General features: G+C 47.2%; 1 protein-coding gene across 1 annotated transcript in view; it reads right to left on the bottom strand.

The window, feature by feature from the left end:
- malt3 (MALT paracaspase 3) overlaps positions 1-17806 on the bottom strand; it is a 97589-nt gene that overhangs the window by 72507 nt on the left and 7276 nt on the right. Inside the window, exons 2-3 of the mRNA XM_070865105.1 lie at positions 17543-17664; positions 3165-3300 (exon numbers count right to left, since the gene is read on the bottom strand). Of these exons, the coding sequence (XP_070721206.1) occupies positions 3165-3300; positions 17543-17664 (258 nt within the window). The remainder of the gene's footprint in view (positions 1-3164; positions 3301-17542; positions 17665-17806) is intronic.

Here is a 17806-nt window from a genome sequence, read left to right as displayed (position 1 = left end):
AATAAATTTGACACCGAACCACATAAGAAGAAATTACGGCAGATGAAAAGCTTGGTCAAAGAGGTAAGTTTTAAGGAGTGTCTTAAAGGAAGAAAGAGAGGTAGGGAGGTTTAGTTAGGGAGTTCTAGAGCTTGGGGCCCAGGCAACAGAAGGCATGGCCACCAATGGTTGATTGATTATAATCAGGGATGCTCAAGAGGGCAGAATTAGAGAAGCGCAGACATCTCGGGGGGTTGTGGGGGCTGGAGGAGATTACAGAGACAGGGAGGGGCGAGGCCATGAAGGGATTTGAAAATAAGGGTGAGAATTTTGAAATCGAGGTGTTACTTAACCAGAAGCCAATGTAGGTCAGCACTTAAATACAGCATTTGTAAGAAAAGATATATACTGTGGGTGCTAGAAATCTGAAATAAAAACAGAAAATTACATAGAACATACAGCCCAGAAACAGGCCACTCGGCCCAACTGTTCCGTGTCGGTGTTTATGCTCCACACGAGCCTCCTCCCACCCCGCTTCATCTCACCCCATCAGCATATCCATCCTTAAATTTATCCGTGCTATTTGTCTCAACTACTCCTTGTTGTAGCGAGTTCCAAATTCTAACTATTCTCTGGGTAAAGAAGTTTCTTCTGAATTCCTCTACATAAACTATTTGGATACAAGAAGCATGATATCAGAGTTTGCGGATTATATCAAATGAGAGAGCATGGAGAAGAATGCAAGGGACTGCAGGGCTGGAGCAGGTTAGTCAAGTGGGCAGAAAGGCGGCAGATGCAGTTCAATGCAGAAAAATGCAAAATAGTACATTTTGGCAAAAACAGCGAAAGGAAGCACATCCTGCTCACCGAGAGGGCGAAAGTGCCCCTTTTTATAGAAGGGGAGGGATGTTGTGAGGCTGAGCCTGGCAGCCCGCTTCTGCCCCATTAATGCCACGCTACCGCCCCGCGGAGGCAAACCAGGCCTCCGAAACCGCCCCGCACATTTTTGTCAGACAAAGACCCCCAATTCAGCGACATTTAGCAGCCGATCTCACCAGGCGCTAAATATTCATTTAATTCATATCGTGCGGCCCAACGGCCCCTGAGACTCTTAACCGAATGGAAGAACAGACAGATCTTTAAGTGGGAGTGCAGGTAGATATGTGGGTCTTAAAAAGGCAAATGGAGCTCTGGGTTTTAGACATGGAGACACATTAGCAAGGAAGTGATGTTTCATTTTGCCAAGACATTGACTAGGCCATCGTTGAAGCACGGCAAGTACCAAAAGAATCATCATGGGATGTTCTAAAAGCAGGATCCTCATCTGTGCTTTTAACTGTAACTACATGGCCACCATCAGAGGAAGGAGCTGTGTCCGACACAGTCAAAGATGCTGCACAAGCGGTGACTGCATCGACTGCTCGAGTTCTCCGTTGCAACTGCAAGAAGACGAGTTTTGAATCCATGAGTTGGTGTTGATGAGGAAGTATTGAGGGGAGGGGCGATTTTAACCCTACTTGCTCTGCAGAATCCTCACGGGCAGGCAGTTAAAAAATCACCCTGGGCTCTGACCTGGCCGAAAGCCGCCACGATCGCAGCATCTGCAATTATACCCTGCGCTCTCGAGCGGGCAGCAAGAACACGCGCCCGGAGCCAACTTATGCATGCGGTGGCCTGATGATGTCATGGAGACCCGCCTGCAATTTTAACTCGGGGCCTGAGCGGGGAGTCCAATTGGAGTGAAAATCCAGGCCCTAACGTCCGAGTTGCTGACAGGCATGGAAATGGTTGCCGTTGTGTGGACTGGACTTGCGCTCCTGCTAGTGCGAGCAGGAATGAAATAAAAGGCCACAGGCAAGCAGATGGACATAGGAGAGCAAACCCCCACCACGATCATGGCTTCCGATTAGATGCAGTTCCTTAGGAACTAGTTGACAATTAAGCCCAGATATTCAATAGAACTTTCACGCCTGCTAAACAGAAATGAAGATGTTGCAGTTGAATATAAACAGGAAGGTAATTAGAATATTTTGCAATACAACTAAGCTTTGGTGTCGAGTGTCTCACACAGTCCTCACACATTTTGATCGGAAACTTTTCAATAGTTGCTGTGATGTCTCACGGAATATCCTGCAGTGTTTTGGTGTCATATTTCATTAAAATTGCTCAAGTCACCCCATTGGAAGATTTTAATTTTTTGAGCAAAAAAACACTTTGAACGGAGAGTAGGATGTGGAGAAAGGGCAAGGAAATCGGAGTAGAACAGGGAAGGCAAGCACGATGGGTCAGAAGGCCACCATCTTGCTGTCAATTCTACGATCAGATACGGCAGCAATTCGCACATCCTGCAATTTCCCATTTGTAAGCCTCACTCTCCCTGTCCATGTAATACTGACGCATTCCCAGTGTGAGGCTGGAAATACTCAGCGGGTCAGGCAGCAACTGTGGAGAGAGAAACAGAGGTAGCGTTTCAGGTCGATGACCTTGGAAATGTTAACCCTGTTTCTCTCGCCACTTATTATAATGTAGTATACGTAGTAATATTAGAACCTTAAAACAGAGTATATTAATGTGCAAACCTACAGTATATAAATGGGTGATAATCGGCCGCTGGTTTCCATTTTTCAGCAAATATGGGTGATAGCCTCAATCTCAGCGTTTATGTGGGCGATGAATGGGCGCTACATGGGCGATGATGGAGTCTCCACCTAAAAAGTCAACTTGTCCTTTTGCTTCCAAATACTGATGGAATGACAATGTATTTCCAGCATTTTATTGCAGGACTATTATATCCTCGTAGCACAGCGTTGTGTATAACATACATGCAAATATACACATATGCACACGTGGTGGCTCTAACAAATCAGATGACGGACAAACAATAACCCTGCAGAACGGATGTGCAATTGGCAAATACATTTCAATATAGAAGTGAGGTGGGATCAACAAGTCGCACAGACGCCCCTCCACATTCCCTGCCCGGACTCGTTGGGAAAATGGAGCATGGCACAAATTGCCCAAAAGGTAAATCGTTTTTGCCCCCCAAAACACAAGAAGCAAAGCAAATCATAAGAAGAGTTGAAGATTTGAGTTACGAGAAGCAGGAGCAGCAACAAATGATCTCAACGTTTATAACCCAGTAATTCCGACGCGACGACCAATATTAAGATTGAAGGAGGCATTACCGGTTTTGATGGAATGAACTTTGACCTTTGCCCAGTTGCTGAACACACACTGGTTGTGCTGATCGTTGACACGGCACATGTAGAGGCCGTCCTTCCCCTCATTCACGAGCAGCACCGATTGTACGGCCCCGGAGATCTGTAACCAACACAAAAAGGAGTTCAAATAAGCTGGTTCTTAGCTGACCGACTCCCGGCACCATCAGCGAGGCAAGGGGCTGTCAACAGGCCAAGAGATGGACCAGATCCGAAAAGGTCGGCCAGGTCGACATCAACTGCAGGCTTTTCAACCTCAACTTTAAAAGGTGCATCAGCGCACACCACTAGCAGTGTGATGGCATCACCAAATTAATCAGTGCTAGCTGTGCCTCAGTGGGTAGCACCCTCGCCTCTGAGTCAGGAGGTTGTGGGTCCAAGTCCCACTCCAGAGACTTGAGCACAAAAATCCAGGCTGACACTCCCAGTGCAGTGCTGAGGGAGTGCTGCACTGTCGGAGGTGCCGTCTTTCGGATGAAACTTTAAACCGAGGCCTCGTCTGCTCTCTCAGGTGGATGTAAAAGATCCCATGGCACTATTTCAAAGAAGAGCAGGAGGCCAATATTTAGCCCTCAATCGACATAACAAAAAAAACAGATGATCTGGTCATTATCACATTGCTGTTTGTGGGAGCTTGCTGTGTGCAAATTGGTTGCCGTGTTTCCCACATTACAACAGTGACTACACTCCAAAAGTACTTCATTGGGTGTAAAGCGCTTTGAGACGTCCGGTGGTCGTGAAAGGTGCTATATAAATGCAAATCTTTCTTTCTTTCCTTCCTTGTGTGCTCCCATTGTCCAAATCTGCGATGATAGAGGAGTGTTCTCCGCAAAATAATAGCATTGAATGTAGAAGTGCACAGATTTATTAAGCATACAGTAATAACTATTACTGACAATAACTAAACACACACTTAACAGCGTCACTTATGACAAAACCTTTTTAGCCAGGAATGTCAAAACATGTTACCGTTTCGAGCTTGGTGAACTTGATTAGTCAAACCTTCGAATTCCCAAAGTATTTGTCTCCACTCGTTATACCCTTTTTCACCATGGTTGGCATATTTCATAGCATCACACAACGCACAGTTATCCTTCAGCAATCATGTGCCTGTCCTTGCAACCATAGACGCCACGCTAACTCCCTTTTAATTGACTCACAGAATCCTAGAATCATTGAATGGTTACAGCACAGGAGGCCATTCGGCCCGTCGAGTCCGTGCCGGCTCTCTGCAAGAGCACCTCAGCCAGTCCCACCCCCCCGCCCTTTGCCCGTAGTCCTGCAATTTCTTTTACTTCAGGTACTTATCCAACTCCCCTTTGAAAGCCACAATTGAGTCTGTCTCCACCGCCCTTTCAGGCAGCGCATTCCAGATCCTAACCACTCGCTGCGTAAAAAAGCTTTTCCTCATCCCGTCTTTGGTTCTTCTGCCAATCGCCTTAAATCTGTGTCCTCTGGTTCTCGACTCTTCCACCAATGGGAACAGTTTCTCTCTATCTCCTCTGTCTAGACCCCTCATGATTTTGAACACCTCGATCAAATCTCCTCTCATTCTTCTCTGCTCCAAGGAGAACAACCTCAGCTTCTCCAGTCTATCCACGTAACTGAATTCCCACATCCCTGGAACCATTCTTGTAAATCTTTTCTGCACCCTCTCTAAGGCCTTCACATCCTTCCTAAAGTGCGGTGCCCAGAATTGGACACAATACTTCAGTTGAGGCCAAACCAGTGTTATACTCGTATAGTATAATAAAAAAAGAACATGCTGGAAATTTCAGCGGGTCAGGCAGCATCTGGGGAGAGAAACAGAGTTAATGTTTCGGGTCTATGACCCTTCGTCAGAACTGGCGAATGTTCGAAATTAACAGATTTTTAAGGATCACTGAAAGGGGGAGGGGAGGAAAGAACAAAAGGGAAGGTTGGTGATAGGGTGGAAGACAGGAGAGATTAGAGAGACAAAAGGGATGATGGGCCGACTTGAGATGGTGATGGCAGAAGTTAGAAAAAGATAGGGTGTGAATGGCAGAATAATTACCAGCTGTCGTGGTAAACAGAGAGAGAAAACAATACAGAAGATCGTGGCGGGGTGGGGGTTAAAAGAAAAGAAGGAAAGGGAACAAAATATGGGCAGAGGTTCTGGTCTGAAATTGTTGAACTCGATGTTGAGTCTGGAAGGCTGTAAAGTGCCCAAACGGAAGAGGAGGTGCTGTTCCTCGAGCTTGCGTTGAGCTTCATTGGAACAGTGCAGGAGGCCGAGGACGGAGCGGGAAATTAAAGTGACAGGCGACCGGAAGCTCAGGGTCACGTTTACCAATCGAACAGAGGTGTTCAGCCAAGCGGTCACCCAATCCGTGTTTGGTCTCCCCAATGTAGAGGAGACCACATCGTGAGCAGTGAATACAGTATACGGAATTGAAAGAAGTACAAGTAAATCGCTGTTTCACCTGGAAGGAGTGTTTGGGGCCCTGGATAGTGGGAAGGGAGGAAGTAAAATGGCAGGTGCTGCATCTCTATTGTCTTCCAGCCTATCACTGACCTTCCCTTTTGTTCTTATCTCCCCTCTCCCTTTCAGTGCTCCTTAACAATCTGTTCATTGCGAACATTCACCAGTTCTGACAAAGGGTCAACGACCCAAAACGTTAACTCTGTTTCTCTCTCCACAGATGCTGCCTGAACCGCTGAGATTTCCCGCATTTCAGATTCTTGCATCCGCAGTGTTTTGCGTTTGTATCAGTGTTTTACTCATACTCCCTAACTTTCCTGATCAATGGTGTTTCTCAGAGAGAACCTTTACCCTTCACTACCGGAGTGAACAAAGAAAGCTTGTCCATCTGCCACAGAAGTTATCAGCTCAAGCTCTCGGGCTGGCTCCACTTTTAATGAGGTCTTACTGTTGAAACTTGGATAACCCTGGACCAAGACCTAGCTCGGTCAAGTCCATGTGGTGGCTGGTGTGCAACGGCCACCACACGTTAAAAAAATCCTTCAGGATGTAGTTCGGGACCTGGAATATTAGCTTCTTCATTGAAACACCTGTGAACTCATCCCTTTTTGGCATGGAAGCAAGTCATCCTCGCTTCGAGGGACTGCCTATGATGACGACTGTTGAAACTGACCATTGTTTTTCACACAAGCATTTATATAGCGCCTTTTTACGGAGTTAAAAACTTGGTTCCTTCCAGTGGGGGACGTGACTAAGCATTATTTGATGGTCCCTCTGACTGAGCCCTGAGCTTGCCAGAGAAACGCAGAGAGTGAATTTGCAGTCTGGCCAATGTTAGCTCACTGCAAACACGGTGAGCCAAAGTCAACATTATTGCAGGGTTTGTTGACTGATCTAATCTAATCACTCACCATCAGGAGCCAGTGAGCACTATTCTGAGTACCTGACCTAAACTAAAGCAGCCCTGAAATCCAATCACAAATTGGGTCAATGGAAACCGCACCAATACCACTTGAACTCCAGTTAACGGTTACATTGATAGTACTACCAGTGCTCGAGGATGGAAGGGATTTCTGAGTTATGCTGGGAGAGCTCCTGTAATAAAAGGCCAACTTTCCCATCGAGCTTGAGAGACCCTCTATAAACAGGTGTTCTCAGGGCTTGTCTCGGCCCCTGTCTCAACTCATCTGCTGCGGAAGCCCTCATCCACGCCTTTGTTACCTTTAGACTTGACTATTCCAACGCACTCCTGGCTGGCCTCCCACATTCTACCCTATGTAAACCAGAGGTGATCCAAAACTCGGCTGTCCGTGTCCTAACTCACACCAAGTCCCGCGCACCCATCACCCCTGTGCTCGCTGACCTGCATTGGCTCCCGGTTAAGCAACACCTCGATTTCAAAATTCTCATCCTTGTTTTCAAATCCCTCCATGGCCTCGCCCCTCCCTACCTCTGATCTCCTTCAGCCTCACATCCCCGTGAGATGTCTGCGCTCCTCTGATTCTGCCCTCTTGAGCATCTCTGATTATAATCGCTCCACCATTGGTGGCCGTGCCTTCTGTTGCCTGGGCCCCAAGCTCTGGAACTCCCTCCCTAAACCTCTCTGCCTCTCTTTCCTCCCTTAAGACACTCCTTAAAACCTATCTCTTTGACCCATCTCCTGTAATTTCTTCTTATGTGGCTCGCTGTTAAATTTATCTGTTTTGCCTTTGAAACGTCTTCCATGGCCTCGCCCCTCCCTATCTCTATAATCTCCTCCAGCCCCCCGAGATATCTGCGTCATACCATTTGCCTTTGAAAGGAAAAGGCCGGTTAACGTTTCTGGCCTCGGTCTCTCCTCACACCTCCCTCAGACGGTAATGGACTCTCATTGTCTGATTTACAGCGAGCCTATTTTCAATCCTCAGCCCTAGTAACGCCTCGCACCTGCTATTATTTTTGGGTCAAAGTCTGCCTGATAAAGTGCGGCATCCCCACCGACACCTGGGAGTCCCTGGCCAAAGACCGCCCCAAGTGGAGGAAGTGTATCCGGGAGGGCGCTGAGCACCTCAAGTCTCATCGGCGAGAGCGTGCAGAAACCAAGCGCAGGCAGCGGAAAGAGCGTGCGGCAAACCTGTCCCACCCACCCCTTCCCTCAACGACTGTCTGTCCTACTTGTGACAGGGACTGTGGTTCTCGTATTGGACTGTTCAGTCACCTAAGGACTCATTTTTTCAGTGGAAGCAAGTCTTCCTCGATTTCGAGGGACTGCCAATGATGATGATGATGATGGACAATCACACTACACATTACCAGTTCATCCACCAGGCTCACAACTGCATACTTCATCGTGGATGACCTAGACTCAACTGACTGGGGTTTTATTGAGGTTTGTGAACATCACGTGACTGGCTAAGCCACTCACAGTGCAACAACTTTACAACTCTTTTAAATTATAACTTTAAGCCAAGTTCTGCCTATAATTATAATGCTTTATTGGAGTGGGTGTGGGGGGGGGGGGGGGTGTAGGGTGATGAGAAAGTTGGACAACTTCCCCCCTCCACGCCCCCCACCCCGAAGACTGACGAAGCAATTAAAAAAGAAAATGGAAGATGGAACACGATATGGTCCGGCTTGGCAGTAAACACAACTTGTGACAAACCCAGCGGGTGTTTGAGTGGAGGTGGTGCACTTGGTACGGATTCGAGCGGACACAGTGTACTGGGAATTAGAAGAACTTTATCTTTCACCCTTCCAGTCAGTCAGCATGCTGACTTACCAATAACTAAATGTTACCACTTCAAAGAGATCGTTTATGTACTTTGAAGGACTTAAGATAACAAACACAGGAAGCTGTACCGATCGGTGCAACCACAGTAATTCAGTAAAAGGTCATCAGGCACTCGAGCAGGTTCCTGGTATTGTGATTACCCTATAGTTGACGTATTTACTGAGGCATACGAAAGCATGGGCCTTACGCTAAACATCCGTAAGACAAAGGTCCTCCACCAGCCTGTCCTCATCGCACAGCACTGCCTCCCAGTCATCAAGATCCATGGCGCGGCCCTGGACACCGTGGACCACTTCCCATATCTCGGGAGCCTCCTATCAACAAGAGCAGGCATCGACGACGAGATCCAACACCACCTCCAGTGCGCCAGTGCAGCCTTTGGTTGCCTGAGGAAAAGAGTGTTTAAAGACCAGGCCCTCAAAACTGCCACCAAGCTCATGGTCTACAGGGCTGTAGTAATACCCGCCCTCCTGTATGGCTCAGAGACATGGGTCATGTACAATAGACACAAGTTGCTGGAGAAATATCACCAATGATGTCTCCGCAAGCTCCTACAAATCCCCTGGGAGGACAGGCGCACCAACATCAGCGTCCTCACTCAGGCTAAGGTCCCCAGCATCGAAGCACTGACCACACTCGATCAGCTCCACTGGGCAGGCCACATAGTCCGCATGCCCGACACGAGACTCCCAAAGCAAGTGCTCTACTCGGAGCTCCTTCATGGCAAACGAGCCAAAGCTGGGCAGCGGAAACGCTACAAGGACACCCTCAAAGCCTCCCTGATAAAGTGTAACATTCCCACTGTCACCTGCGAGTCCCTGGCTCAAGACTGCCCTAAGTGAAGGAAGTGCATAGAAACATAGAAACATAGAAAATAGGTGCAGGAGTAGGCCATTCGGCCCTTCTAGCCTGCACCGCCATTCAATGAGTTCATGGCTGAACATGCCACTTCAGTACCCCAATTCCTGCTTTCTCACCATACCCCTTGATTCCCCTAGTAGTAAGGACTTCATCTAACTCCTTTTTGAATATATTTAGTGAATTGGCCTCAACAACTTTCTGTGGTAGAGAATTCCACAGGTTCACCACTCTCTGGGTGAAGAAATTCCTCCTCATCTCGGTCCTAAATGGCTTCCCCCTTATCCTTAGACTGTGTCCCCTGGTTCTGGACTTCCCCAACATTGGGAACATTCTTCCTGCATCTAACCTATCTAACCCCGTCAGAATTTTAAACGTTTCTATGAGGTCCCCTCTCATTCTTTTGAACTCCAGTGAATACAAGCCCAGTTGATCCAGTCTTTCTTGATAGGTCAGTCCCGCCATCCCGGGAATCAGTCTTGTGAACCTTCGCTGCACTCCCTCAATAGCAAGAATGTCCTTCCTCAGGTTAGGAGACCAAAACTGTACACAATACTCCAGGTGTGCCCTCACCAATGCCCTGTACAATTGTAGCAACACCTCCTTGCCCCTGTACTCAAATCCCCTCGCTATGAAGGCCAACATACCATTTGCTTTCTTAACCGCCTGCTGTACCTGCATGCCAACCTTCAATGACTGATGTACCATGACACCCAGGTCTCTTTGCACCTCCCCTTTTCCTAATCTGTCACCATTCAGATAATAGTCTGTCTCTCTGTTTTTACCACCAAAGTGGATAACCTCACATTTATCCACATTATACTTTATCTGCCATGCATTTGCCCACTCACCTAACCTATCCAAGTCGCTCTGCAGCCTCATAGCATCCTCCTCGCAGCTCACACTGCCACCCAACTTAGTGTCATCCGCAAATTTGGAGATACTACATTTAATCCCCTCGTCTAAATCATTAATGTACAGTGTAAACAGCTGGGGTTCCAGCACAGAACCTTGCGGTACCCCACTAGTCACTGCCTGCCATTCTGAAAAGTCCCCATTTACTCCTACTCTTTGCTTCCTGTCTGACAACCAGTTCTCAATCCATGTCAGCACACTACCCCCAATCCCATGTGCTTTAACTTTGCACATTAATCTCTTGTGTGGGACCTTGTCGAAAGCCTTCTGAAAGTCCAAATATACCACATCAACTGGTTCTCCCTTGTCCACTCTACTGGAAACATCCTCAAAAAATTCCAGAAGATTTGTCAAGCATGATTTCCCTTTCACAAATTCATGCTGACTTGGACCTATCATATTACCTCTTTCCAAATGCACTGCTATGACATCCTTAATAATTGATTCCATCATTTTACCCACTACCGATGTCAGGCTGACCGGTCTATAATTCCCTGTTTTCTCTCTCCCTCCTTTTTTAAAAAGTGGGGTTACATTGGCTACCCTCCACTCGATAGGAACTGATCCAGAGTGAATGGAATGTTCGAAAATGACTGTCAATGCATCCACTATTTCCAAGGCCTACCTCCTTAAGTACTCTGGGATGCAGTCCATCAGGCCCTGGGGATTTATCGGCCTTCAATCCCATCAATTTCCCCAACACAATTTCCCGACTAATAACGATTTCCCTCAGTTCCTCCTCCTTACTAGACCCTTCGAACCCTTTTATATCCGGAAGGTTGTTTGTGTCCTCCTCAGTGAATACCGAACCAAAGTACTTGTTCAATTGGTCCGCCATTTCTTTGTTCCCCTACGTTTGTCTTTACTAACCTTTTTCTCTTTACATATCTATAGAAACTTTTGCAATCCGTCTTAATGTTCCCTGCAAACTTCTTCTCGTACTCCATTTTCCCTGCCCTAATCAAACCCTTTGTCCTCCTCTGCTGAGTTCTAAATTTCTCCCAGTCCCCAGGTTCGCTGCTATTTCTGGCCAATTTGTATGCCACTTCCTTGGCTTTAATGCTATCCCTGATTTCCTTTGATAGCCACGGTTGAGCCACCTTCCCTTTTTTATTTTTACGCCAGACAGGAATGTACAATTGTTGTAGTTCATCCATGTGGTCTCTAAATGTCTGCCATTGCCCATCCACAGTCAACCCCTTTAGTATCATTTGCCAATCTATCCTAGCCAATTCACTCCTCATACCTTCAAAGTTACCCTTCTTTAAGTTCTGGACCATGGTCTCTGAATTAACTGTTTCATTCTCCATCCTAATGCAGAATTCCACCATATTATGGTCACTCTTCCCCAAGGGGCCTCCCACAATGAGATTGCTAATTAATCCTCTCTCATTACACAACACCCAGTCTAAGATGGCCTCCCCCCTAGTTGGTTCCTCGACATATTGGTCTAAAAAACCATCCCTTATGCACTCCAGGAAATCCTCCTCCACCGTATTGCTTCCAGTTTGGTTAACCCAATCTATGTGCATATTAAAGTCACCCATTATAACTGCTGCACCTTTATTGCACGCACCCCTAATTTCATGTTTGATGCCCTCCCCAACATCACTACTACTGTTTGGAGCAGCACCTCGAGTCTCATCGCCGAGAGCATGCAGAAATCAAGCGCGGGCAGCGGAAAGAGCGTGTGGAGAACCAGTTCCACCCACCCCTTCCCTCAAAGACTATCTGTCCCACCTGTGATGGAGTTTGTGGCTCTTGTATTGGACTGTTCAGCCACCAAAGAACTCACTTCAGGAGTGGAAGCAAGTCTTCCTCGATTCCGACGGACTGCTTATGATGATGGTTACTCTCTCTACATTGTTATGTACCTGACAGAGTATAGCTTTATTCCCAAATTATTAACTTTATATTGTCCCATCGCCTTGGGTCTACCCAGGTGCAATGCCTCATAGGTAGCACTCTCGCCTCTGAGTCAGCAGGTCGAGGGTTTAAGTCCCACTTCAGAAACTTGAGCACATAAATCTAGGCGGACACTCCAGTGCAGTGCTGAGGGAGTGCTGCACTGTCGGAGGTGCCGTGGTTTGGATGAGACATTAAACTGAGGCCCCGTCCGCCCTCTCAGGTGGATGTAAAAGATCCCAGGGCCAGTATTTCAAAGAGCAGGGGAGTTATCCCTGGTGTCCTGGGCCAATTCTTATCCCTCAATCAACGTAACAAAACCAGATTATCTGGCCATTAACACATTGCTGTTTCTAGGAGCTTGCTGTGCACAAATTGGCTGCCACATTTCCTACATTATAACAGTGGCTACACTCCTGTAATATATTCCAACACTAAAAGTACTTCATTGGCTGTAAAGTGCTTTGAGACGTCCGGTGGTCATGAAAGGCGCTATTTAAATCCAAGTCTTTCTTTATTTCTTTCCCATCTCAGAATAGCAATTGCAAGCCCTGTTGGGACAGAGAGAAAATCTCGGGCAGGCTTGCCTGTGAGGAGCGAGGGGCAGAGAAAGGACTGTGGGCCCACATTGGCATTCCTTGCAGAAGACAGGCCTATACCGGATGGTTGACATAGAAGTTGGGTGAGCAGCCCACAGCACAGCTCTGTGGCAGATCATCTTGTGAACCAGATGTAGGGAAGACAAGAACTCACAGAATTACATAGATCTGTGCAAGGAAATTACAACATGGAACCAAACTGTTTAGCCCAGCCGGTCCGTGTTGCTTGCTGGTCATCCTAATCCCATTTATCCAGCCGGTTCCCAATTTACGACCCTATTGAATTTGCGCACAGCAAACTCCCACAAACAGCAACGTGATAATGACCAGATCATCTGTTTTTTTTGTTATGTTAATTGAGGGATAAATATTGTCTCGGACACCAGGGAGAAATCCGCTGGCCTTCTTCGCAAAAGTGCCGTGGGATATTTTACATCCACCTGAGAGAGCAGACGGGGCCTCGGTTTAACGTCTCATCCAAAAGACGGCACCTACAACAGTGCAGTGCTCCGTCAGCACTGCACTGGGAGTGTCAGCCCAGATTTATGTGCTCAAGTCCCTGGAGTGGGACTTGAACCCACGACCTTCTGACTCAGAGGCGAGGGTGCTACCCACTGAGCCACAGCTGACACAAACAAATTAGGAACAGGAGTAGGCCATTCTGCCCCAAGTAACAATTTAGCATACTGCTGTTTGTGTGGATTTTGCGGCGAGAAAATTGGCGGTTGAAAAACAACAATGACTGCACTTCAAAAGGATTTCGTTGGCTGTGAAATGCTTTGGGATATCCTGTGGATGTGGAAGTTGCTTTTGAAAAATGCAAGACTTAAAAAAAAAAAATGTGTTTAATTTGTAAATTTTTTAATGCATAGCCATTGGGGTGATTTCACATCACAAAACGTTTTGCCATGAGTTAATTTTAAATGTTGAATATAGTCTGGTCTGATCATTTACATTTATGAGTAATCGTGACATCATTGGGAGATTCCACTCATCACTGTGCTGAGGCGGGGGGGCGGGGGAGAATGAGTTTTACGGTGGCTAACAATCAAAGCAACTTGCCAGCTCATTACCAAGACTGGGGTGTGCTTTCCTCATTCTGCTCGAGCCTCGGTTGGGGCGGTAAAGTTTGCGCCGGCAAATGGTTTGTGTCGGCCGCCGCAAAATTCACCAACTGGGCCCCGAGTGTGGGGCGGAGCGCTAAGGGAGACGTTACACACCTCTTTTAGGGCGCTAGGCCGGCTGAGGAACTGAAAATCCCCAAGCTAAACAGCCGGCCTCGAAGCGCCTTAAGAGAGGCCTCGGGGGGGGGGGGGGCGGGGGATAAAAACCTGAAAAAAAATACCAAAAATATTCCCAATAAATAATTCACGCCACCACAACATAAATCGCAAAGAAACAATCAAACGTAGCTGAGGTGGACATTACTTACTTCACTGCGGCCGCTACAGGTCGGGCCACCCGCTTTCACAGACAGTCCCACCAGGGGGCGCTGCAGAGTGCGACGGATCGGGCAGGAGCCAAAACTTGAGCCGGTGTTGTAACCGGGGGCAGTGCACACCGGCTCGCCTCTCCCGGTCCGTAATGCTCCGCGCCCCCTCCAAACCGGCACCGAATGTCCCGCCGGGGTGCTAACAGGGGCGGCAGAAGACCGAAAATCCAGCCCATTGAATTTGTTTCCCCACCTCCAAACTTTCACCATGTTTCTCCCTTTAACTCTTTTCATTCAGCATGTTGTTCTCTATCTCCCACCCCTCAGCATCCTTTCTCCCAATCACCGACCCTTCAATGCTCTGGTGCCATCTCGATCAGTCAGTCCGTTTCTTTCTCTGCTCTCAGTGACTGTAATCCTCTGGGCCCTAATTTAGAAACATAGAAACATAGAAACATAGAAAATAGGTGCAGGAGTAGGCCATTCGGCCCTTCTAGCCTGCACCGCCATTCAATGAGTTCATGGCTGAACATTCAACTTCAGTACCCCATTCCTGCTTTCTCGCCATACCCCTTGATCCCCCTAGCAGTAAGGACCTCATCTAACTCCTTTTTGAATATATTTAGTGAATTGGCCTCAACAACTTTCTGTGGTAGAGAATTCCACAGGTTCACCACTCTCTGGGTGAAGAAGTTCCTCCGCATCTCGGTCCTAAATGGCTTACCCCTTATCCTTAGCTCCTTCCACTCCAAATTATGACTTTCTCGGGTATATTGAAGGTCAATTTTATTCTTGCTTTGAACTCATTTGAGGTTAAGATAAAGTTCATAAGAACACTTTTTCAAAGTTCACTAAGAAAGGAAGGAAAATGGAAGGGGACATTTTTTGTGTTCGAAGGACAGAAAGAACACACTTGCATTTATATAGCGCCTTTCACATCCTCAGGACGTCCCAAAGCACTTTACAGCCAATCAAGTACTTTTGAAGTGTAGTCACTGCTGTAATGTAGGGAACGCGGAAATCAACTTGCACACAGCAAGGTCCCACAAACAGAAATGAAATAAATGATCAGCTAATCTGTTTTTTTTTGTCGGTTGTGGGTTGAGGGATAATTGTTGGCCAGGACCTCAGAGAACCTCGCTGCTCAAATAGTGCCGTGGAAGCTTTTACATCCATCTAAGTGGGCAGACAGACCTCGGTTTAACGCCTATTCTGAAAGATGGCACCTTCGACAGTGCTGCACTCCTTCAGCACTGCAGTGTTGGCCTAGATTTCATGCTCAAGTCTCTGGAGTGTGGCTTGAACCCACGACCTTCTGACAGAGGAATGGCTCACAGCCTTTGCACAGTAAAAGAAAGAAAGAAAGAAGGACTTGCATTTATATAGCGCCTTTCACGACCACCGGACATGTCAAAGCACTTTACAGTCAATGAAGTACTGTTGGTGTATTGTAATGTGGGAAACGCGTCAAGCAAATCTCAAACATAACGTAGGAATTAAAATACCTCTCGGTCAGTTAACTTGCAAAACAGAAACCTAGATTTTTTCCGATCAGCGTTACTTTGACTAGTGTCAGCTGTGGCTCAGTGGGTAGCACTCTCGCCTTTGAGTCAGAAGGTTGTGAGTTCAAGTCCCACTCCAGGGACCTCAGCACATACAGGGAACTTCCCAGAGTGGCTCCATTATGAACAGTAGGAAGAGGTGTGTGGTAGTGGTGGGGATGGGCTTCAAACCAGGCTCTTAAGCGGCCTTCAGTCTAGGCTGAAGCCGCAATGCTTCACGTATGGTGAACAAGGTCTGTAATGCTTCTCCAGAAGGAATTGGTATTCCTTTCATACATTTAAAAAAAACCTTGTGTTTGACCAATGGTGAGTAATTGTTTTGAGATTTTCCTGGCACTGGCACGCAAGGTTAACTGAACTATTTTAGCAGTGGAAAAAATGTATTTCATGACCTCAGGCCCTTCTTCACGGATGTGTTAAAGGAGCCACCTGCACAAACGACCTTTATGCAAATATGATGAATTTAGTGGTTGGACGAGTGGTAAATGACAAAACCGAAATCACGATTTGCAGCCAAAAGGGAAATTGACAGGCGAGCAATTGAGCGCTTGCCATCTTCACTGCTGCCAAATATGGTGCCGGCTCAGTGACTTCAGCCTCAACTTCCTCCCCAGTTTGTCCTTTGCACGTGCTCAGCTCCAGTGTCCGCTGAGCAGGAGGCACAATTGTGACCGAGCAAATCTGGAACGTAACACAGGGACTAAAACACCACTCGTCCAGTTAACTTGCGAAACAGGAACCTAGATTTTTTTTTTCCGATCGGCGTTACTTTGACCAGTGTCAGCTGTGGCTCAGTGGGCAGCACACTCGTCTCCGAATCATAAAATCGTGGGTTCAAGTCCCACTCCAGGGACCCGAGCACAAAAATCTCTGCTGACACTCCAGTGCAGTACTGAGGGAGTGCTGCACTGTCGGAGGTGCCGTCTTTCGGATGAGATATTAAACCTTCTGCTCCCTCAGGTGGATGTAAAAGATCCTATGACACTATTTCGAAGAAGAGCAGGGGAGTTATCCCCGGTGTCCTGGCCAATATTTATCCCTCAATCAACATAACAAAAAAACAAATTATCTGGTCATTACCACATTGTGTTTGTGGGAGCTTGCTGTGCGCAAATTGGCTGCCGCGGTTCCCACATTACAACAGTGACTACTCTCCAAAGATGTACTTCATTGGCTTTAAAGCGCTTTGAGGCGTCCGGTGATCACGAAACCCACAACCTTCTGACTCGGAGTCGAGTGTACTGCCCACTGAGCCACAGCTGTAGGAAACGTCAATGATCTGGTTATTGATCACAGTGCTGTTTGTGGGAGCTTGCTGTGCACAAAGTGACTGCTGCATTGCCTACCGTACAACAGTGACGACACTTCAACAAACTTCATTAGCTCTTAAAGTGCTTTGGGACCTTCCTAGGTTGTGAAAGGCGCTATATAAATGCAAGTCTATACTACAAAAGTACTTCATTGTGAAACTGTGTAAGGTGTTTGGAGAAGGTGAAAAGAGTTAGATAAAAAGGCATGCTCTGGTGTAACTAGATGGGGATTATTCCTCCTGGCTGTGTTCCCTATTACTATCCCTTTAATGCAGGTTGGGCCAGACTGAAGTTTATAGTTGCAATGATGATTACAATGGACAAGTGTGCCCTGACTCTGCACTATCACAGCAACTGGTGAGGAGAATAGGATTGGGGGCACAAGTGGGTTTTCAGTGCGGGTAGCATTGTGATCTTCACCTCTGAGGCATTGGCAGAAGAGATCATTCGATTCACTTGGGAGACGAGCAGAGTAAATGAAGGTATTTAAAGAGTCAGACAGTGGTCTGCTGGTTTGGAAGTCACTCCCAGCCCCCAACAATGCTGCTTACCTCCTTCTTGCCTTCAAACCACTGGTACTGCAGCAGGCCAGGTCCAATGGCAGCACAATGAAGAGCAACAGGGCACCCAGCGGGTACAGAGGCACACTCTGGCTGCTCTGTGATCACAATACCTGCGGGGCGAGACACATGCTTTGTTAAAATTGGAACTGTTCTGCTACAACACGAACGATGCAATGCCACATAACGAACTTCAAACTATAGCAGCATAACTAAAACCGTCTATTTCCACCACCGTAACATCGCCCGTCTCCG

Source organism: Pristiophorus japonicus, chromosome 21 (assembly GCF_044704955.1).
Source record: "Pristiophorus japonicus isolate sPriJap1 chromosome 21, sPriJap1.hap1, whole genome shotgun sequence".
NCBI classification, from domain to species: domain Eukaryota; kingdom Metazoa; phylum Chordata; class Chondrichthyes; family Pristiophoridae; genus Pristiophorus; species Pristiophorus japonicus.
Note: the sequence above shows the minus strand (reverse complement) of the source record. Positions and strands in the feature narration are given on the sequence as shown.